At 43.5% G+C, this 23,449-nt stretch overlaps 1 protein-coding gene across 1 annotated transcript in view; it reads left to right on the top strand.

Moving 5' to 3' along the window:
* The window catches only part of LOC306980263 (mitogen-activated protein kinase kinase kinase 11), a 76,870-nt gene that overhangs the window by 48,108 nt on the left and 5,313 nt on the right, over nucleotides 1-23,449 (top strand). Inside the window, exons 3-9 of the mRNA XM_079579583.1 lie at nucleotides 1,231-1,379; nucleotides 5,103-5,278; nucleotides 8,211-8,457; nucleotides 9,378-9,494; nucleotides 14,666-14,837; nucleotides 15,268-15,380; nucleotides 17,100-17,759. Of these exons, the coding sequence (XP_079435709.1) occupies nucleotides 1,231-1,379; nucleotides 5,103-5,278; nucleotides 8,211-8,457; nucleotides 9,378-9,494; nucleotides 14,666-14,837; nucleotides 15,268-15,380; nucleotides 17,100-17,759 (1,634 nt within the window). The remainder of the gene's footprint in view (nucleotides 1-1,230; nucleotides 1,380-5,102; nucleotides 5,279-8,210; nucleotides 8,458-9,377; nucleotides 9,495-14,665; nucleotides 14,838-15,267; nucleotides 15,381-17,099; nucleotides 17,760-23,449) is intronic.

Consider the following 23,449-nt stretch of genomic DNA (forward strand, 5'->3'; position numbering starts at 1 on the left):
TAAGATGTGTAGTAAAAACTGAATCTTGATGTCGAAATGCAAATCGTAAATCCTATTGCAATTGTAAAGCTGATCACAAAAGTCATAATAAGGTGTTTTTGTCCAGCTCGAGTGTTTTGTGTTGATGATTTTATGCTGATCATGGTCTACGGTCATGATCAGCATAGGTCTACCATGGTCCTGGGCACTCAGAGCACTTTACATCAAGGAACCACTTACCCATTCATGCGGCAGTCAGCACAGACGCTGGAGGTAAGGAGGGTGAAGTGTCGTGGCTGAAGACACAGTCTGCATCTTTGAGAGGGATTTGAACTAACCATCTGGTTCTAGAACAACCCACTCTACCATCGGAGCCACTGTAGCCCCATGTTTGATACTTTCTCATGTGACACACTCCATATGAGTGCTTTTTCAAAGGGAACATGAGTTTGTGGCTTTCACTTTGTTGCAATCAGTTATTTATTTTGTATTTGAACATTGTATTTTACACATTTGCCACCCTTCGTTCATGGTGACGTTCCTTTCCCCTCTCACCCACACCCCTCACTCCTCCTCCACACACTGCCCACTGTGATGCATTCAAATGGGGAAGGGAAATATCAATAATCTTGTGTTCTACACACATTTTTTAGCAGAATAAATAATAGCGGGTGAAGAGTTGTCTCTGCTTCTGTGGGACAAAGTGAGCTTGCTGTTTCAAAGGTGGCACATCGAGCTTTGCATTGTGGGAATGCAACAAAATGGAGTAGGCAAAATGGAGTAGCTAAGGGCGGCTTTAAGTTTCTGCTTTTTGTGGGGTAGGCTACAGATCCAATTACCACTAAACATCATCTTATAATATGTTCATGGTAAAGAAATGATAAAAATGCCTTAAAACTAAGATGTCCTACCTTGTCACATAGGGTCTGGCTTTATCATTCATGTGTAGGAACAGGCTCCGAACCATAGAAATCACTGAAGCGGCATTAGCATCCCAGTTGAGTTTATGAGCCCATTTCACAACTTTCAGTGAGCAATACTGTCACAACTAGCTACCTATTCACCATCCATTAAAAGACTTTAGAATTATCTGCATGGCACACACACATCTTTTTCACAAATATCACTATTCTGAAGGATAACACTTTTACTACTACTATTGTATTCAGCAGAATCATGTACAGAGTCTTTAATTCTCATATGTCATAGATAAATTCGTATTCATATTGACCATTTCTTGTCTTCTGCCAGTTATGGTGTGCTGTTGTGGGAGCTGCTGACTGGAGAGGCGCCCTACAGAGGGATCGACGGGCTGGCTGTGGCCTACGGAGTGGCCGTGAACAAACTGACTCTCCCTATCCCCTCCACCTGCCCTGAACCCTTCGCCCAGCTCATGTCAGGTAAGGATGCTCCCTATGCCCTCAATATGAACCCTTCACTCCTTGCTCATGTTAGGAAAGGATGGTCCCTATGCCCTCTGTATGAACCCTTTACCCCCAGCTCATGTCAGGTAAGGATGCTCCCTATGCCCTCTGTATGAACCCTTTACCCCCAGCTCATGTCGGGTAAGGATGCTCCCTATGCCCTCTGTATGAACCCTTTACCCCCAGCTCATATCAGGTAAGGATGCTCCCTATGCCCTCCGTATGAACCCTTTACCCCCAGCTCATATCAGGTAAGGATGCTCCCTATGCCCTCCGTATGAACCCTTTACCCCCAGCTCATATCAGGTAGGGATGCTCCCTATGCCCTCCGTATGAACCCTTTACCCCCAGCTCATGTAAGGTAAGGATGCTCCCTATGCCCTCTGTATGAACCCTTTACCCCCAGCTCATGTCGGGTAAGGATGCTCCCTATGCCCTCTGTATGAACCCTTTACCCCCAGCTCATGTAAGGTAAGGATGCTCCCTATGCCCTCTGTATGAACCCTTTACCCCCAGCTCATATCAGGTAAGGATGCTCCCTATGCCCTCCGTATGAACCCTTTACCCCCAGCTCATATCAGGTAGGGATGCTCCCTATGCCCTCCGTATGAACCCTTTACCCCCAGCTCATGTAAGGTAAGGATGCTCCCTATGCCCTGCGTATAACCCTATACCCCCAGCTCATGTCGGGTAAGGATGCTCCCTATGCCCTCAATATGAACCCTTCACTCCCAGCTCATGTCAGGTAAGGATGCTCCCTATGCCCTCAGTATGAACCCTTTACCCCCAGCTCATGTAAGGTAAGGATGCTCCCTATGCCCTCTGTATGAACCCTTTACCCCCAGCTCATATCAGGTAAGGATGCTCCCTATGCCCTCCGTATGAACCCTTTACCCCCAGCTCATATCAGGTAGGGATGCTCCCTATGCCCTCCGTATGAACCCTTTACCCCCAGCTCATGTAAGGTAAGGATGCTCCCTATGCCCTGCGTATAACCCTATACCCCCAGCTCATGTCGGGTAAGGATGCTCCCTATGCCCTCAATATGAACCCTTCACTCCCAGCTCATGTCAGGTAAGGATGCTCCCTATGCCCTCAGTATGAACCCTTCACTCCCTGCTCATGTTAGGAAAGGATGCTTTAAAAAAAAAATTCAAATAAAAAATTGAACGATCTGGGAACAGAAACAGGATGATAACAATGATCATAATAATAATAGTAGACGTAAGCCGTACTGTGTAACGCTTCTTACAGAACACAGCTCTCTGACGTACATGCGTGTGTTGTGTTCTGAGGTATATTGCATAAGTCTTTCGTTCTTGTAAGTCCCACAGTGTTTTACCCCCCCTGCTGTACGTTAATGAAGAATCTCCCTCAGCCCCACCGCGGAAAGTGTAAATAAGAATTAAAAGGCAGGCGGGAGGTCCATAAACATCTATGAATACTGCAGTCCTATCAGGAAATGGGATAGGCCTATGGCGGAAATCAGAAGAACAACGCTTTTGGACGATATTATATAAACACATTGGGTAAAAAGTATGAACCCTTTACCCCCAGCTCATGTAAGGTAAGGATGCTCCCTATGCCCTCTGTATGAACCCTTTACCCCCAGCTCATGTCGGGTAAGGATGCTCCCTATGCCCTCTGTATGAACCCTTTACCCCCAGCTCATGTAAGGTAAGGATGCTCCCTATGCCCTCTGTATGAACCCTTTACCCCCAGCTCATATCAGGTAAGGATGCTCCCTATGCCCTCCGTATGAACCCTTTACCCCCAGCTCATATCAGGTAGGGATGCTCCCTATGCCCTCCGTATGAACCCTTTACCCCCAGCTCATGTAAGGTAAGGATGCTCCCTATGCCCTGCGTATAACCCTATACCCCCAGCTCATGTCGGGTAAGGATGCTCCCTATGCCCTCAATATGAACCCTTCACTCCCAGCTCATGTCAGGTAAGGATGCTCCCTATGCCCTCAGTATGAACCCTTTACCCCCAGCTCATGTAAGGTAAGGATGCTCCCTATGCCCTCTGTATGAACCCTTTACCCCCAGCTCATATCAGGTAAGGATGCTCCCTATGCCCTCCGTATGAACCCTTTACCCCCAGCTCATATCAGGTAGGGATGCTCCCTATGCCCTCCGTATGAACCCTTTACCCCCAGCTCATGTAAGGTAAGGATGCTCCCTATGCCCTCTGTATGAACCCTTTACCCCCAGCTCATATCAGGTAGGGATGCTCCCTATGCCCTCCGTATGAACCCTTTACCCCCAGCTCATGTAAGGTAAGGATGCTCCCTATGCCCTGCGTATAACCCTATACCCCCAGCTCATGTCGGGTAAGGATGCTCCCTATGCCCTCAATATGAACCCTTCACTCCCAGCTCATGTCAGGTAAGGATGCTCCCTATGCCCTCAGTATGAACCCTTCACTCCCTGCTCATGTTAGGAAAGGATGCTTTAAAAAAAAAATTCAAATAAAAAATTGAACGATCTGGGAACAGAAACAGGATGATAACAATGATGATAATAATAATAGTAGACGTAAGCCGTACTGTGTAACGCTTCTTACAGAACACAGCTCTCTGACGTACATGCGTGTGTTGTGTTCTGAGGTATATTGCATAAGTCTTTCGTTCTTGTAAGTCCCACAGTGTTTTCCCCCCCCCTGCTGTACGTTAATGAAGAATCTCCCTCAGCCCCACCGCGGAAAGTGTAAATAAGAATTAAAAGGCAGGCGGGAGGTCCATAAACATCTATGAATACTGCAGTCCTATCAGGAAATGGGATAGGCCTATGGCGGAAATCAGAAGAACAACGCTTTTGGACGATATTATATAAACACATTGGGTAAAAAGTAGAAATAACTATATATTGATTACCTTCATGACTTAAGGAGAAGTCTGCATAATATTACAAATTGAACATTGCGTCTCTTATACTTGTAGCTGGGGGGGATGTGGCAATAATTCCACAACCCTTTTCCAAGTTGCTCCCCAAAGACTTTCAACATTTTGAGATTCAATATGGTTTTAAATTCTAATCTTGACAGAAAAACTATGTCTAAAGCCACAATTATTAACAGTGTTGGGTAGCGTTACTTTTAAATACTATAGTGAAAGTACCCCTGCTTACAATAATACACATGTAAAGCATCATACCGACCCGCTGTAGAAGCTAAACCAGGCAAACAACAGCCTGATGTCATAAATGCATCAATGTTAATGTGATAAGTCAAATTTTCTTAACTTTATTTATGTTTTTGTACAAAACTACAGCCGTCCGCAATAAGAGGCATCAGCAAACACCCCTGAAAAGCAAAAGATAGTTCGGGAAAGATTAACACAGTGTCATAAACCAACTCACTCAAAGTTCCGATGTGTTTAATGTTGAACAGGAGCTTCCTCTCTTTGCTGAGGCCGCACTGAGAGCAGGAAATGCTGAGGCAGAGGGAGGAGATGACCAGAACTAACACGTTACTGTGTGGAAAAAGTAACCAGTACTCGATAACTTACGCATTACATTACTGGCTACTTTGCACAAGTAATATGACAAATGCGTAATCCCCTCTTGATAGATTTCTGTTTTCAGGAACTTAATATCGGCAATATTTTAGATAAGTAGTAAGGCGAGAACTAAACCACTGTGTACATGCAGTTGTGATCTAATTATGACCACTATCCCTATGGTTGTTATGTGTCAGAGTGCTGGGACCAGGACCCCCACCGCAGGCCCACCTTCAGCTCCATCCTGTCCCAGCTGCTGGCCCTGGAGCAGCAGGTGAAGGAGGAGATGCCCCCAGAGTCTTTCCACTCCCTGCAGGACGACTGGAAGCTGGAGATCCAGGACATGTTCGACCAGCTCCGCGCCAAGGAGAAGGTAACCGCGGCAAAAAACACCGCTGTGATGCGAGCAGTGTGAACATCTGTCCTGGCCCACTGTCTCCTTGGTTACTCCCCGTGACAATAATAGAGACTGACTAAAGCTGAGATCGCCATTTTGATCAATTCTTCTTAAATGCGCAAAACAGTTTTATAGAGTCTTGTGTGTTTGGGTGTATGAATGTGTCCCTTTGTTGAAATCCTAAAACTGAGGGCTTCTGCTTAAAGTGATAGTTTGTAAGTTTGTGATGTTTTACAAATGTTGTGCGTTATTGACCGCCTGCAATTTGACGCAACGCAAGTAACATCAGATCATATTTTTTCGAAAGCCCCTTCCTTTGCTGATTTCAGAAGCCAATCAGGATACCCGGGCTGTCACTTTGGCCAATGAGACGAGCTTTCCTGTGAACCAGCCTGTCAGAACCACAGAGCAAGGGAGGAGGAGGGAGCTTGATCATTTTGCTTTTTAAAGTTTGTTCTCGCTCCCCTCATTTTGCCAATCAGGCGAGGAGGAGCTTGATCACTTTGCAATCTTACAGACTCTCTCTTTAATAAATGAATAGATGAATGTACATTTCTAAACACTGTACTCGGGACTAGGCCTGTCATGATGGTTTCAACAACTGGTTTTAATATTTATTCTTTTTCTTTAGGTTCAATAAACAAAATATTACGTAACTTACTAAACTTAACACATTTAATGCAATATATATCTATAAAACATTACATTTTCCTTCGATTGTGTCATGGGCCTTTTGGCAAATGTACAAAGGACTTGTTCCTGGGATGTGGAATTATCAGTTTCATCAGGAGCTCGGATCTCCTTTTCTGATCTCTGTTTGTTTAGGTCTTTATTGGGAGAATCTCTGGAGATGTTTGTCATAATCCTCTATAAATTAACTTTTTATTTAGTTTTAATTATGTCATATATTACTCATATTTGGTTGTACTAGAGTTTGGAGATTGCTGATTAACAAATGAATATGGAGCCACCCCACCAAAATAGAATTTGTTAAACTGTACAAAGTAAAAGTGATCGGTTTTGCTTTATAAAACAGCTGAATATATGTTTTGACATTGGCACAGCGGTAACCTTTTGTCCTCATTGACCCCCACAGGCCGCTGTAAACCTGAGTAATGCCAGAATTCTGTCACCGAGGTGTAAAGGAACACAAATGTGATTATGAACAACAGCTGAGCTCCAGTCCGGCTGGAGCCACCGCTGCGTTCTTCGTATATTGTTAAGAAATGCCAGCCCATTTGAAAACTGTCAGACTGATTTACTTTAGACATTTAAAACTGCTGTATGCAAACTGTAAAACCAGCATTTTAAGTGTTTGCTGGATTTTGTGAGAGTGACCTGTGACTGTTCCGTGAATGGTGATGCGAAAAGGGCTTTGACAGAGCTAGAAACGACGTGGGGCTGCAGCTAACCGTTTAAAGCCAACTTGGTTTAATGGCACCCCAGGTTTAGCTTCGTCTTAGTTTTGCTGATACCTCTCCTTCTGCACCAGGTCCTTTTCAGTTGTACTTATAAAATCCTCCTTTTCTTCAGTGTTCTTCATGGGTGTTCCTCAGGGATCTATCCTCAGCCCTCTTTTATTTACAATTGACCTGTTCCCCCTCGGCCATATTATCCAGAAACACAATATCCAATCAATGTTATGCTAATGTGGGTCAAGACTAGAGTTGAGTTTGCCATTAGATGTGCGATTTATGTTTCAAAGTCAGGATTCTCTTTACAGTGTAGTTTTGAAACACATCCTGGAGCAGTAACGTTTGAGAGAGGACTGTCACTGATTAAATGAATGTAGAAGCCAGTCTTTATGTTAAAGTATGGTGAGGTATGTTATGACCATTTCATATATTTTCTGTGGTTTCTCCATCAACACATTACAAGATGTCGTTTAGTGGACATTGGCTGTGTATCTGACCCCACAAACAGAAGAAACTGAATATAGCTCAGCACAGGGGTAGGCAAGTTTGCATCGCATAGGGCTGCTTTTCATCATTGCCAAAACACCCAGGCCCGAACCTCAAGATTGTAGCCTAAAGTAAAGAACTATTTTCTGTAAATGCCAATGTTTTAAATCAGTGGTTCCCAAGTGGTAGGGCTTTGGGACCCACCATTACCCTCGGATGACATTGTAATTTGTCATATATTGTATAAAATATTGTATTTTCCATGCAAATTTTTGTTGAACAAGCAGTAGATTTCCCTTTATGATCAAAACACCCCAATAACATTCATTTTAACAGACACAGTTAGTGTTTCCATGCAGGTTCAGATGGAAAATATTGAATAAAAGTTCCCTTTAGACTCGTGACCCACAGAAAATGGTTCCGTGACCCACTTTTGGGTCCCGACCCACCAGTAGAAAATCACTGTTTAACATTATATATGACCAAGGGGGATGTTCTGACAGGATATTACTGACACTATTTCTCGCATTTTAAGAGTACTTTAACAGGTATTTGATCTTATTTGCATATAAATATTTCTCAAAATCATCTTGGGGGCCAGAGGTCCTGTGCTGGAGGGCCGGATTTGGCCCCCGGGCCTGATGTTGCCTACCCCTGGCTTAGCATTTAGCTTAATGCGCTAATTCTTATCTAAAGTTATATCTTTAAAGATTTGTACATTCAATAATGTTTTCTAGCTAGGCTTTGACCTCACCTGCAGTAGATGTGGTCAATGGTTGACAACAGCTGAAAACATCTGGATCTTTCATCATTTACGTTGTTTGATGGATAGGTTTGATGGATAGATGATATGGTTTGGATCAAACACTGCTTCTCCGTTTTTATTTCTAGGGAGACGTACTGTTTTGTTTGTGTTTGATATTGCAAACCTCACCTCAGCCCTCTCGATTTGCCATCTGCGACCGGACAAATATCGGGTTGTGATTAATCCTGTTTCGTCCGCGTAGGAGCTGCGTTGTCGCGAGGAGGAGCTGAAGCGGGCCGCCCTGGAGCAGAAGTCCCACGAGGAGTTCCTGCGGCAGAGGGAGCAGCAGCTGGCCCAGTGGGAGCAGGACGTGTTCGAACGCGAGCTCAGCCTGCTCATCCTGCACCTCAACCACAACCAGGAGAAGCCCAACGTCAAGAAGAGGAAGGGCACCTTCAAGAAGCACAAGCTGAAGGCCAAGAACGGGGAGAAGATCAGCATGCCTCAAGGTGAGAGCTTTGAATTTTGAGGGAGATTCACCACAGCAGGTTCAGAATTCTCATTTTTTTGACAACTGTCTGATTGAAAGTCTCTCTTGGTCTCTCCATCTCTGTCCAAACTCGTTTCTTCACACCAGACATAATTCAAAACATACTAATTAATGTTGTATTGAAGGCTTTGACCAAAAGCAACGTTCACATCACTGATGCAGTGGCTTTATTCAAGTTTATTGCTGTCTTCATCTGTATCTGAACTCGGACCACTCAGATCTCCTCCGAGTTTACAGGTTGTAATTACCAGTTTGAGTGGTGTTCTTTGGCATTTTTTCCAGTCGCCGGTCGGAAATGTATCCATTCAATTCAAATAACTTTAATTATCCCGGGGGCCATTTTGTAAGGGCAGAAGTAGCTTAGAACATTCATTCAACAGCACACTCAGAACAACAAAAAAATCAACCGAAAGTAAAGCAAGTGCACAAAAAGGTCACAGTCGTCATCCCTTCTGCACAGTGTTCAAGACCTGCATATTTAGAACGGAGCTTTAGAGCCGTGTTCCGCTCAGACCTATCATATTTATAATGCATATTTTTTAATGGTCGCTGGGCGAAGTGGGTTGTAAAAATAGTCACGGAAGTGCAGGCCGGCTTGGGGCAGGTTAAATAATGTCATACCTAGGTTTGAAAAAGCCCTGACCTGCACAGTTCCACATCCTTTCCAGATGTGCCATTTTTATACAGGCAAGTAAAGGATGGGATGCACCAGTGTAACATACTTCAAGTCTATCTTGTTCATAGTGTTTTTTGGTTAGTTATTCACTTTAAAGGCTAAACTTCACTAATCAACGGGAATGATCTACTTTTGGGCAAGCTAGGATACAATCAAGCACACTTATACAGTACTAACAACCCTATTTCCTGATGTGATTCCAGACTTCATCCATAAGATCACGGTGCAGGCGTCCCCCGGTCTGGAGAAGCGCAGGAACTCTCCGGATTTAGGCTCCGGTTCATCTCCCTCCTTTGGGCCCAGGTTACGAGCGATCCAGCGTGAGTGTCGACAAAGTTACCCGTGCATTTCTTTCATCAATGTTGTTTCAATCTCTATCTATGCTGACGCTAGTTCTCTGTGGTCCGGACCAGGCATTTCGGATTCTCAAAGTTGAAATCGCCTCAAACACTGTTCCATCACACGGCCGCAGCCAAAAAATATTCTTTAATGTTCGTCCAACCACCCACTCGTTTTGTCTTTTTGTCTGCTCCCCTTTGGGCCTCAGCCGCCGCACCCGCACTCTCCATGTCTCTTTCCTTCTTTGTGTTACTCCCTTTCCCACTCTCACTCCCCCCCCTAACACTCTAACACTCTTCCCTTCGTCCGTGATACCGCATGTCCTTCTCCCATTTGCAGTTCCCCTACGACACCAGCAGAGGGAGCCCCTTCACTACGTTTCCTGCCGTCTTTAGGCACTACAACAAGGCAGTGTTTGGAGCTTTCACTGTAGCCTTGAAGACGTTTTAATGTTTTAAAGAGCCTCTAGTCGAATATGCAGGTGAACAGGTCAGAATTCTTTGCTGGAATGTGCTTTTTAAATGACAAAATGCAGATGTTTTGTCCTGGTTATGTGGTCATTCTCTGTTTGTACCTATGAACTTAGCGGGAATGTATTCATATTTTTGAAATTGTGGCTTTCTTTGATATTCTTTAAAGCATTGCCATGAAAGAAAGAACAGATGTAATGAAACGAAATGTGAAGAATAGATTCATTGGTGTTGTATTATTCAGTCAGTGCCGGCCCACGTGAACGAAAATCCAAGTGAATTCTCCGTTGGTTGCAGTCGTTCCTCCATTCAATTCATTTGGTAAACTTTTTGAAAATAACGTATAATATTTGTCTTGAACTTCCGAGGCTGTTTTTTTCTTCTTCTGTAATTCGTGGCCTTGTTTATAAGTCATTTAACCTGAGAAAATAAGGCAAAATCTTAACTGTTCTAGATTTCCCAGTAATGAATCCACTTTGTAATAAGTTTGACCCTGGCTTTTTTCTTTTTTTTTTTTAAATGTCTTCAATTCAATATTATATTCTTAACATACAAACTTACTTATCATACTTGACTGGAGGAAACGTCTGTTCATGAAGGAGGAGTTTCAACCAAGACCAATGTACAAGTGCTCCATCTAATGTGTAAACCGTTATTTCCCATAGAAGGAACTTCAAAGTATTTATACTAAACTCAGGCCGACTTTTTTTTTTCTGAGCGGCTTGTTCAAAATCTCGGTGCTATTTACATTTTTATTCAGCGTTAAAAACATTACGTTGGATGTAAATACTTGACTGGAGGAGTTTTTACGCTAGTGCTAACGGTTAGCATAAAAAAAACGACAACACAAAAATGAAACAACTTCAAAGTATTTATACTAAACACAGGCCAACTTTTTTTATTTTATTTACAGTGAGTACTTACATATATGGGACACAGAACGGGGAATTAAACAAAAATATATGCATAAAGGGTTGTGAAATGAACATACAAACAAAAGAAACACACCAAAAAAAAAGCGGGAAAAAAAAGCATCATAAACGTTGTCTTAGTTAGCGTGTGCGTGGGTGCGTGTGTGTGCGTGTGTGTCTATGTGTGTGCATGTGTGCGCGTGCACGTGTGCGCGTACGTGCGTCCAGGAGTGTATGAGCTTATATATATATATCGACTATTTTTTTGAGCGGCTTGTTCAAAATGGCGGTGCTATTTCCATTGTTATTCAGCGTTAGCCGTTAGCGTCCGGACACAAACATCCACCGCGATGGAGACGGAAGTTTCTTAAACCTTAAAGCCATGTGTGAAGTGTGTGGTTTGAATACAGGGCAATGAAAGTGGATTTACGAGCAAAGTTGCCAGTGTGGGTCGGGAGGCTGCGGTGAAGCATTTGTTCATAAAAGTGGATGTGTAAATCGCGAGCGTCTGCGGCCATATTTAAAGAGATCCTTTCTTTTATTGCTGGATAATGTCGGAGCTAATGGCCTCAGTTACAGCGCAGAGGGGCAGCACGTGTTTACACAACGTTTGTTCTGGTCGGAGCGAGGCGGAGAGGGAATGGATTTACTGCATACACTTTGTGTATAGAATCACTATTATTATTCATCATCTTATTGCGGTAGGGCAGTGGTTCCCAAAGTGGGGTCTGGGGACAGCAGGGAGGCCTTCAGAGATTGTCTATACATCGTTCACATTAAAGGAAGTTGAGTTTGAAATTAACTTTCTGCAAATTTATTTCATCATAATCAATATTAACCATTTAATCACTCTTTTTTGGGGAATTGCTAAGGACTTTATGTGACTTTATGTGCTAAGGACTTTATGTGAAATTGATGTGGGAAATCAAAGTGTAGCAGTCAGGTTAATATTCTCGCCTCCCTTTATATCTGACCTCGTTTATTCATATACTGAATATGGAAGTACCACAGAGTGCTGGATCCACCAGCCTCCAAACTTAGTACCTTAAGAAAGATGGGTTTCTATGCCACTCCTAAGTCTCCCCCCCCCCCCCCAAAGAGCTTCCAGAAATAGCTGGTGTTAATTACCACTCTGGTTGTTTTTCTCATGTTGGGTGCGATCTCCCCGACTCCTTCTCCATACGCCTGCTGCGCTTGGCTTCCTCTCCGGTCGAGGTGTTCGCTCCTCACAGCCAAATGAGCAACCAAGCGACCAAATCTGCAAACTCCAAACTGGGAGCTGTTATTTCTGCTTTTCCTCCCTCCTCCATCAACTTCAGCTTCCTAAATAAGTGCCTAAAGACGTTCTGCTGCGCGGCACAACAATGTTGTTCTGGGAGACGGCTGAAGCTGCCGCTGGGCGGAGAGGTCAGCGGAAGGTCAGGGAAGGAGAGGCACAAAGAAAGGCATTTTATCAGTAAAAATGGCCTATGTTTTTGACAACAAATGTTGATAATGGCCTATAACAACCAGGTTTAAGTTTATGGTTTTATTTAGTTGATATATTGGCTACAATGATTTGCTTGAATTTCATGTTCAGTTTTTGAATAAGCTAGTTACTAGAAATAATCTGTAAAAATGTAAGTTTTGCCTCAGAAAAAAGCCCTTCAGAAATATTGAAGGGCTAATATCTGTAGCTCTTACAGATGTTTGGTGTCTGTAGGAGAAACATTCATGAAGCTTTAAAGGGGCTAGATGCAAGTTAGTCATTTTATACTCAGTACTGCCACCTCAGGTCATACGTGTAACTGCACCTTCTACATTAAATGATCTGTATCCTGCTATTTTAGCCATTCCAAAGTTAAGTATAGGCATTTATATGATATATTGTACCTCTACCACTATGGAGCACTCATTTTTGTGATAAATATAAGTGTTTTCTGGAGGTATTATTCGAACCCGGAAGACAAAACGCTTCGATTCAGTTAACTCCGCCCCCTCTCTCCGTACATACAACTTTACCGTAATATAAATAAACAGCAATAAGTGAAGTTACTTCACGATGCAGTTATAAGGAGTTGACATCTGCAACACAGCTTCATAAATGGCTAACACACATGCTAATATGCTAACACACATGCTAACCCGCGTTTGGATTGACTCACCGCTCTGGTCCATCGCTGTTTACATTGTGGGACTTGCGTTGGTTACAAAAGTTAATCCACTTTGATTCTGGCGAAGGTTCACCAAACATCCATCAGAGACAGTCACAGAAAAACACCATTTTGGTGAAAGTCGCTGAATCCCGGAGAAAAAAACAGCTAGACGAGTGGCCTCTTCTTGAAAATGGTTGAATAAACTCCGTAGCCAAACGCGCTTCTTTTTCTCCGTGACATTATCGTTAGTTAAGAATAAAGAACAGGTGTGTCCAGTTATAACGAGCTCCATCTTCAGCTGCAGCGCAAACATGACTGATCTGTTCAGACGCTCAGGCGATGTGTTTGTTTTGGCCACAGCTGACCTGGAAGCACCTCGGGCACATCCTTTTTTTCTTCTCTCTTTGTTTCTCTCTTACGACAGAAATAATGAAAAAGCCGTTTTACAAATTAAAATCAGGCTGTAAGACATTGCATTACAGACGTCGAGCACTTCCGTTCCGCTGTGACGACACAACTGAACAGGTCAGTCGTTCACCAGGAGAGGGCGGAGCCTCAGAGAGCAGGATTCAGGAGGATCACTGAGAGCTGCGTGAATGAAGCCACAAACCACTCTGGGGGTGTTTTTGATAAGGAAATAGCATAACAACATGGCTAAAAGCTCCAAAAAGTCGATTTTGCATGATATAGGACCTTTAAGCTCGTGCATGACGGCAATTCGGGCCGAAGTGACACCTTTCTGAGTGACAGTGCAGGATTTTAGAGGCAGTTGTGGTGAACAGGTCTGAGCTCATTCTACACATTAGGACATGGAGGAACATATAGAGGGAGGAAAATACAGAATTTTAACATTTTTAAACTCTGTATAGTCCCTTTAAATCATCGACTGGACTGAGTTGGTTGAGGTGAGAGCATTTCACTTCTGTTCGAACAAGCTTTTTTTTTTTTTTAGCTCTTGTGGGGAAAACAAAAAAAAGATGTCACACTTCTTTGACCACAAGTCACTGTCCGATCTTTACAGAGACATTATTTCAAATGATGAAACTTCAAATATCAACTCTGAGACACACAGCATGATGATGACGAAATCTTTTTTTTTCCCGACATCCCTTTTTGTCATGACGAAAACATATCGGTGACGAACTGAAAATAGCGGTTGTAGATAGTAGTAGATGTTTACCAGTTTTTGTTGACAAGACAAAAATGTTGAGAGGTGGTTCATCAGACGTTGAGCCGCGAGACGCAGAGAAGAGCCGTCTGAAAGTCACTCGACTAACTGTAATATCACTGGGGCCTTATGTTTTTCTCAGTCCATCGCGGTATGAGCGCAGAGGTCATGGTGATGAACGAATGTGCAGACGCCGTTAATGAACAACCTGGAAGTGATGATCAGAGGATGAGTTAAAAGGAAAAGCCCGTTACACAATGAAGACTCTTGTGACTACTGAGGTGGAATCTGTCAGAAGCTTGACACCTTTCAACCTTCACCTCAATTTGACTAAAAGAATGGCATGTTGGTCCAAAAGACTAAAACTGAAACAGCAGTGATGCAGGATGAACACTGTCCCAGCTTCATGTCCATATTAGGTTTGCCTTCTGTCGTTGGATAACGTTTTGTAACTCTTTGTCTTCTCAGTGACTCCCAGTGACCCCAGCATGGGTTTCGGCCTGACCCCGGTCCTGTCCCTGGATGCGCCCTCTCTCAAACAGGCCAATGGAGAACTCAGGCTGGGGCCGCACTGGAGGCCCCAGAGCCCAAAGAGCCCCAAGAGCCCCAAAGTCCTGCGGCTCAGCCCACAGGAGAGCAGGTATGCTTTGACGATAAGGCAGGATTGTGTATTTCTTTTTTGTTTCTTCTACTGCTGATGTGCTTTAATCTGTACTTCCTGGATTTTCTTGTCTCATTGAGCGAACACAAAACTGTCTTCCACATTTTTAAAGCCCATAATCCATCACCAGATTCGTTCTGCGCTCTAAGTGTTTCTTGGCATACCATTAGCTAAAAGTAAAACCTTGTTTACGTGTTCCAGGCCCATCAGGATTCCATAAAACATCCCATGACGTCCAAACATACCCTCATATCCCGAATTACTGAGTTCTTTAGACACTGTGGATATGAGCTGCGTTTCCATCCCTTCGTTTTTAAGCCGTGTTTTGAAGTCCACAAAAGTTATTTTCTTAGACGAGGGGACAACATTATTATTATTATTCTATTCTAAATGCCTCCGTCTGTTTCAGTTTGTCCATGCGAGCCAAGCTGCTGGAGTCAGACAGCAGCGAGAGCCGGGAGTCCAAGGACGATTACGAGACGTACCGGCCCGGCGTGCCCCCGCCTCTCCCCGCACAGAACGGTAGGCTCAGTCTGCCATTAGCCACATTATCAACATGTACGTCTACGTTCTGCTTTGTCCATCGTGAAGACCCTGAACATGACAAGACTCAACTTTGGAATTTTGGACTTAGTGGTTCTTAGTCAAAGTCATTGGTGCATAGTTTAAAACATACGTAGAGCCATATCGACACAAATGAATATCTCACATCTCTGTATGCATTTGTTATATTGATATATGATATTATGGGTATTGGAGCTCCGTTTCTCCAGCTCCAGCTCTTCAAATGTAATGGTTTTGTATAGCCCAATATCACAACAGATGTTGCCTCACAGGGCTGCATCGAACATTAAGGCAATAAAACAGAGCAATAAACATGACAGTGTAGAGTTCAGGTGAATGAAGTGTCCAGGCACACATAAAGTCCAATAAGTGTCAGCAGCAGGTGGTGACGAGCGGCACGGGCGTCCCCCGTCCTTAGACACTCCAGCACGGCAAGGAAAAACTCAAAAGTCCAGGGGGAGAAAAGAGAAACCTTGGGGAGAACCACAGAAGGAGAGATCCACTCCCATGGACGGACACTCGGACAGGCTATAGACCCAGGGCCGAAGGATCCCTCAGGGGGAGTGGGACAGGAGACACCATGTGAATAGTAATGAACAGACTACAGATAAATTAAATATTGTATCATCATCATAAGACAAAGTCTGCAGCAGTGTTCCTCCTAAGGCAGCTTTACTTCAGGCTGTGGGTCAGAGCTTTACCTAACTGACCTGATCAGAAGCTAATTCTCAGAGGTACGTTTTGAGCCTAGTCTTAAATGTAGGGACTGTGTCTGCTTCTTTAACGTGGGCTCAGAGTTTATCACATAAAACAGGAGCTGGGAGCTAAAGGCTCGGCCTCCTATAGTGATTTTGGAGACTCGAGGAATCACTAGTCCCTGAGGTTTGAGAGCGGAGTCTCTGATTGGCCGATATGGAGCGATAGTGTCTTTTAGATAGAGCGGAGCTAAACCCTTTATGGATTTAAATGTGAGGAGCAGGATTTTAAATTTGATTCTAAACTCAACAGGAAGCCAGTGGAGAGACTTTAGCACAGGTGTGACGTGTTCTCTTCTCTTTGTCCGCATTATAAATCTTGCTGCTGCATTTTGAACTAATTGAAAACTTTTCAGGGAACATTTAGGACACACTGCCAGCAGACAGTTACAGTCGTCCAGCCTTTGATAAACTCCACTATCCTTAAGGTCAGGATTCGGGTTAGTTTGGATGACTTTAAGAGAGTGTTGTCCTGTAGAGGGGACGTCATTTCCGGTGAAAAAGTGGAGCTCCACTGATCATGTGCCCCTCCGTCTGCGGCGCTTAGACCCTTCTCACCTGTTAAGGTTCGCAAACCCCCCGTATCAGGAGCATAACAGCTGGATCAGTGCATCTCTAGATATATTAACATTTGATTGATTTTGTTTGCCTTCTTGTCATTGTTTTTGTAGTTTTCTATGGTATTTTGTTTTGTTTTGTTTTGATAAGTTTTTCCATACTTAATTAATTAACAAATATTTCAATTTAGCAGGCTATTAGTTTGACCAGTTTCAAATGAATTATATCACAATGCATAGTCACGGGGAAAGTACTACATGAAGTATACAGACAATGTTAAGGTATTTTGATCAGTCACTGCTTTATGGTCGTCCTCCTACTTATAGAATTGTCCCATTGGCCTTGGTCTTGTTTTGTGTCCCAGGGTCGTCGTTGAAGGACAGCCTGCGCCTGCCTCTACCTCAGGGCGACTCGAGCAGCGATGGTGGGGGCTCGTCTCCCGCCGGCTCCCCGCGGCCAGAGAGGGCGGCCGGGCTCCTCAAGAGCACCCACCGCGCCTTAGTGGACGGCGGTTCCCTGTTGGCTTCCATCGCACTGGGCCGAGACCTGGACCTCCCGCCGCCGGTGCCGCCCCGCAGTAACCCCCCCTCCCTGGGCGAGCGCACCCCTTCAGAACCGGAGATCTCCCCGCCGCGCCCCCTCCTCACGGACCCTCCCGTAGTGGACGACCTCATCACGTTTTCCACGTCCGAGCCGCCTCCCAGGCCGCTTTGGGACCTGGCGCTGCAACGGCAAGAACTGAAGCCCCTCCCACTGACCCCGCCCCCTCCCAACCCGAGAGAGAGGAGCGGGCCACGGACGCCGCAGGTGCAGCACAGTCCCAAAGCCCCGCGGACGCCCCTGAGCCCCCCACCGCCCCCCCTTCAGCAGCAGCAGCAGCAGGACAGTAGCAGCAGTTGGGTCAGCCCCGGGGAGTGGCTGCACAGTATCCAGGCGGCCAACGGGGACCCGGGCCCCGAGGCCTGGGACCTCCACACGGAGAGCAGGAGGAGGTCGAGTCACGGCCTGCACGCATCGCAACTGGGTCAGTACAAAACACTGTACTTTAAAGAGGGGTATTATGCAAAATCGACTTTTTCAAGCTTTACATCATGTTATTATGTCATTCCCTCATTAAAAACGTGCCTGAAGTGTTGCCTTGGCACATTCATGTATTTTTGAGTAATCTGTAAAAACTCTGATGGCGGCCATTTTAGGGATAGGTTTGCCTGAGTCCTCCTAGGAACGCCCCCACCTCCTGGAGACGCCTCCGAGCTTTCGTCACCAGCCGAGTAACCAACCACTGCTCCTCAGCAGAACCCCCTCCCCACTGATGCCACAGACAGCGTGTGGAGGGGGCGTGTCGGAAAGGCTCAGAGCTTCTTAAAGAGACAGAGGCCTATTGCAAGACATTCACTACAGCCATTTTGAGAGAGACATTTTATACAAGGCAGTTATTCTAATTTACTGCATTTACAGACCGACAGAAGGTTTGGTCATTGTAGTGTGATATAGACTGGTGCTGTGTGATTGAAAAAAGCAGAATACCCCCTCTTTAAAGGACTTTTAACTCTATATATTGATGACCTGTAAAATACACACATTGCATTACAAACGAATAAACAAGCACTACATGAAGTGAAAGTAGAGTAAGTAATATATTGGCTGATGTTGCCACACAAGGCCATTTGAATTGGATTGCAACTGATAATAAATCTAATTTTCTCTCACTATTTTTTGTCCTTGAAAAATATTAAAAATATGATTTAAAACTCTACCGTTTTGGCTGAAATGTTCAGCTCTAAAGAAGCTGCTTTTGATTATTGGAAATCCCCCCTCATTCCTCTGTTTGATCAGAGTGTTTGTAAATCTTCCCCTTAACCCTAATCCTTGAGGTTGGTGTTGTTAATGCCAGTTTTGGTGCTGATCGGTTTGAACTGCCAGATTTATATTGAGTTCATACCTTTTAGAAACTCAACTTGTGCTTTCATATTCAATTCATTCAGGACGAATTATTGCAGTTTATTTTATTGACAAATCCTCATAGTTGTGTTAGAATTGTGTCACAATACACATCGTACCGGGCCCTCTGTATCGTGATACATTATTGTATGGCATCAAACGTGTGTCGTCCCAGCCTTATTAAAAAGGATAAAAGAAAATACGTTAAATAGAAAACAGTATGAATAAAAATGAATCTGTAAAAACAAAGTAACACAAGTGAAAAGTGTGTTCAGCTGGGACTGGGGCGGGCGCTCCACCGTCTGGAGGCAACAGACTGAAATTTAGCTTGATTCTCTGTATAAACTCTATGACAGGGGTAGGCAACGTCAGGCCCGGGGGCCAAATCCGGCCCTCCAGCACAGAACCAATGGCCCTCAAGATGATTTTGAGAAACATTGTGACACAAATCAGAAAGTACTTTAACATTTTTAAGGTTAAATGGGAGAAATACTGTCAATACACCCAAATAGGTCATATCATGTACAACTCTGGCATTTGTTTATAGTGCAGTGGAAAAATAATAATAACCTACTTGAATTAAGAGATCCAATCTAAAGTTTGAGTAGATTTGGTCTGGTCTTAGATCAAATAAAACATCTTATCGCCAATGGAACAAGTCATTATTCTCTTAATTCAAATTATATTAAAGGTTCATATGTCTGATTTCAAAGTGGGTTTTATGTTTGTTCCATTGGCATCAGCATTTATCTTAGATTAGTCCAAACAGACTCACATTCAACATAAAGAACCTTTATTCGAGCAATTTTAAGCCATTTATCTCATTTAAGATGGTCATTTTTCCAGTGTAGTGCTTTACTTTGGCCTAAAACTGGCGGCTTCGGCCCTCAGTCTTTTTACAACGAAAAAAAATTGGCCCTCCGTTAAGAAAACTTGCCTATCCCTGCTCTCTGATCTGAGGTGGTGAATGTGAATAACCATTTTCACTTTCATAAAGTATGTCCTCTGTCCTTGGCAGTGTACCGTAACATCAGCCTTCTTCATCGCTCTCTCATGCGCTTGAATCAAATCTCTTTCGAAATCTGTGCTCTTCGACTCCCCCAAGCCCCACTCTTTTCAACTTCTTTCAATTTCAACTCATTTGCACGTTTGTTTCGAGCAACTTCCTTACCTTGAATGTCCTTTTTTTCCCCCCTCCTCTCTCCCCTCAGTATACGACGATGTTCTCAGCACGCTCCAATCATTATTATTGTTGCCTCTTTTATAACAAGAATCTCCTCTCTGGGCACAAGGGAGAATTCAATGCGGCGTGAAGCTTTTTCATTGACATCAAAAGCTCGCCTGGGTGCATTTGCATATCTCAGGTATAACAGCTGGGCCGCCCGTACCTCATACAGCTATTACTACGCGCTAAAGCAAAAGGCAAGCACACCCCGCCTCGCCGCTACTCTTTCAGCACTTCCACCGCTCTTTCAAGTCTCTCCTCGTCGCCGAGTTAAGAGATGAAGGGGGGGAAAAACATCAGGTTACAGCATGTAGGGCGGGCTTAAGTAGTGGATTTGAAAAGGCGGGTTCTATTTGTGACCCAATGTTTTAAACGGGGCTGGGAAATGAATCGAAATCGCGCTCTCTGCTTTGGTCGATCTCAATAGTCGTCGTGGGTCTTTATAATCGCCAGGTTTGCAGCCATTTCTTTGGCAAAAGCGGAGCCTAGTTTTACAGTTTGGCGACAATCTGGAGACTTTTGTTTGTCAGATGATGCTGGAAAGAAGCATTTATTTGTACAAAAGTGCTCTTTAAAGGGGTTTAAAAATGTTAAAATTATGTATTTTCCTCCAGCCATGTCCTCATGTGTAGAATGAGCTCAGACCTGTTCACCACAACTACCTCTAAAATCCTGCACTGTCACTCAAAAAGCTGTTACTTCGGGTCCGAATTGCCGTCATGCACGAGCTTAAAGGGGGCGTTTTATGCAAAATCGACTTTTTCAAGCTTTATATCATGTTATTATGTCATTCCCTCATTAAAAACATGCCTGAAGTGTTGTCTTGGCACATTCACGTATTTTTGAGTAATCTGTCAAAACTCTGATGGCGGCCATTTTAGGGATAGGTTTGCCTGAGTCCTCCTAGGAACACCCCCACCTCCTGGAGACGCCTCAGAGCCGAGTAACCAACCACTGCTCCTCAGCAGAACCCCCTCCCCACTGATGCCACAGACAGCGTGTGGAGGAGGCGTGTCGGAAAGGGTCAGAGGTTCTTAAAGAGACAGAGGCCTATTTCAAGACATTCACTACAGCCATTTTGAGAGAGACATTTTATACAAGGCAGTTATTCTAATTTACTGCATTTACAGACCAACAGAAGGTTTGGTCATCATTGTAGTGTGATATAGACTGGTGCTATGTGATTGAAAAAAGCATAATACCCCCTCTTTAAAGGGGCTGGAAGCAAGTTCGCCATTTTATACTCACTACTGCCACCTCAGGCCATATGTGTAACTGCACCTTCTATATTAAGCTCGTGCATGACGGCAATTCGGGCCGAAGTGACACATTTTTGAGTGACCGTACAGGATTTTAGAGGCAGTTGTGGTGAACAGGTCTGAGCTCATTCTACACATTAGGACATGGCTGGAACATGTAGGGGGAGGAAAATACTTAATTTTAACATTTTTAAACTCTTTATAGTCCCTTTAATATAGAAGGTTCAGTTACACGGATGACCTGAGGTGGCAGTAGTGAGTATAAAATGGCCAACTTTAATCTAGCCCCTTTAACCTCTTGAGACCACCTGAACCGAGTACTTTTTCTCCAGTTTGGCATTGCCCGAATCTAAAAGCTTATAAAAAAGCATCAAAATAATGATGAATACAAGAATGATAAAGCAACAAAAATGTGACAAAAGAGTGACAAAAACATGAAGAAAACAAGACAAAAAAGCAACAAAAAAAAAGACAAAAACACGAAAAAAGCAATGAAAACTGTTGAGTTTTGGGTAAAGCCGAACTAAAGAAAATGCACTTGGTTCATGCGGGTGCAAGAGGTTAAAGGTGCGTTATGCAACTTTTTGTGTGAAAAGATAAAAGTTGATATTTGTGCGTGTTTGACCTCGGTGACCCAGCGGCTGTGTGAGTGGTCAGCGTGGCGCCTTCACTTTTGATCCCAGTGGTCTCTAGGACGCTGCAGGAGAAATTGTTTGGATGGGATTTCACTCCCCCTGGACCCCCCACCAGTAAACCTACAAAACAATTGACCCCGGAGCGTTGTAGAGAGCACTGTGATGGAAAGTAAACACGCCATGCTGACCACTCATACAGCCGCTAGGTCACTGCAAGGTCAGACACGCACAAATATCAACTTTTATTTCCACATAAAAGGTTCCATTATGCACCTTTAAGTTCATGAATCAGCCGCATGGATTATTACTGTTTTGTCCAAGAGCATTTACATTTGAGACGAGACTGAAACATGAGCTGCTAAAGTCTGCTATTCTATAAGTCTCATGCATTTTTGAACATATACCCTCATTACTAAACATGAACAGATATGCAAATGAGCCCACGTTTGTTCTCTTATGTGCTTCTGTTTTCTCTGTATACATAACGTGGCACTAACTAGGATTAGCATACATTTTCCTCAAGTGCTAAAGCTAAATTGCGTTTGCTGTAATCCATGTTTATTTCTGTTTGCGATCCTCGCTCTCATCGGAGGCGCATCATCTGCATATCGACACATACATGTGCGTCACACGGATCTCTCCGAAGAGGAACACGCTTTAGCTGCAATAACTAATGAATAAAATGAGTCAGATGTGGGCTTCGGTCGTTTTTGAAGAATTGAGTGGGCTTTCAAAGAAGTAGGACCCCCCAGGACATGCTTCACACTATACTGGCTGGGTTAGAAAGCAAGGATTCTTCACCAAAGCATTTCCCCCGCGGGAGTGTTTGTAATACGGCAAACCGCATTACATCCTTTAATTATGTGCGGCTTTTTCGTATTGTTTTGTTAAAGGACAGCCATTTACTGTAGCGCAGACGAGCTATTAAACAGTGTTGTTTGGGTTTTGTGCGAGTGCTAAGAACTCGAGGTTTGTGTGTGAGAGATGCTGAACGTTTCTCTGATGGTTTTAAGTCTCTGTATTTCCGTGTTCTGGTTAACTTACGTGCACACATTTGTGATCAGTAAGGACCAGCGGTGAGCAGGACACTAGGACTGCACCATTAATCGAAATGGACGTTTTAGCTCCTGCTGTAACCTCACCTTAACCCCTTAACTCCCACCTGAACCGAGCACATTTTCTCCAGTTTGGCTTTACCCCAGTCCAAAAGCTTCTGGAAAAAAAAGCTGTGGAAATAGCAACAAAACTGAGACGAAAACAATGATGGAAATGTGACAAAAAAGTGAGAAAACATTGACAAAAAAAGTGACGAAAAATGTATGAAAAAATGGCAAAAATGACACAAAAATAACAAAAAAATGTGACAAAAAAATTACAAAAATATGACAAAAATGTGATAAAAATTCAACAAAAAAATTGCAAAAATGTGACACAAAAATGACCAAAATTTGATAAAAAAAAATTGACCAAAAAATGAAAAAGGTATGACAAAAAATTACAAAAAAAGTGCCAAAAAATTTACAAAAATGTGATAAAAAATCGACAAAAAAATTACAAATATTTGACAAAAAATTACAAAAAATGTGACAAAAATGTGATAAAAAATGACGAAAAATTAAATGACAAAAAAGTGACAAAAAAATGACAAAAAGTT

This window comes from Gobius niger (genome assembly GCF_951799975.1).
Source record: "Gobius niger genome assembly, chromosome: 21".
Taxonomy (NCBI): Eukaryota; Metazoa; Chordata; class Actinopteri; order Gobiiformes; family Gobiidae; genus Gobius; species Gobius niger.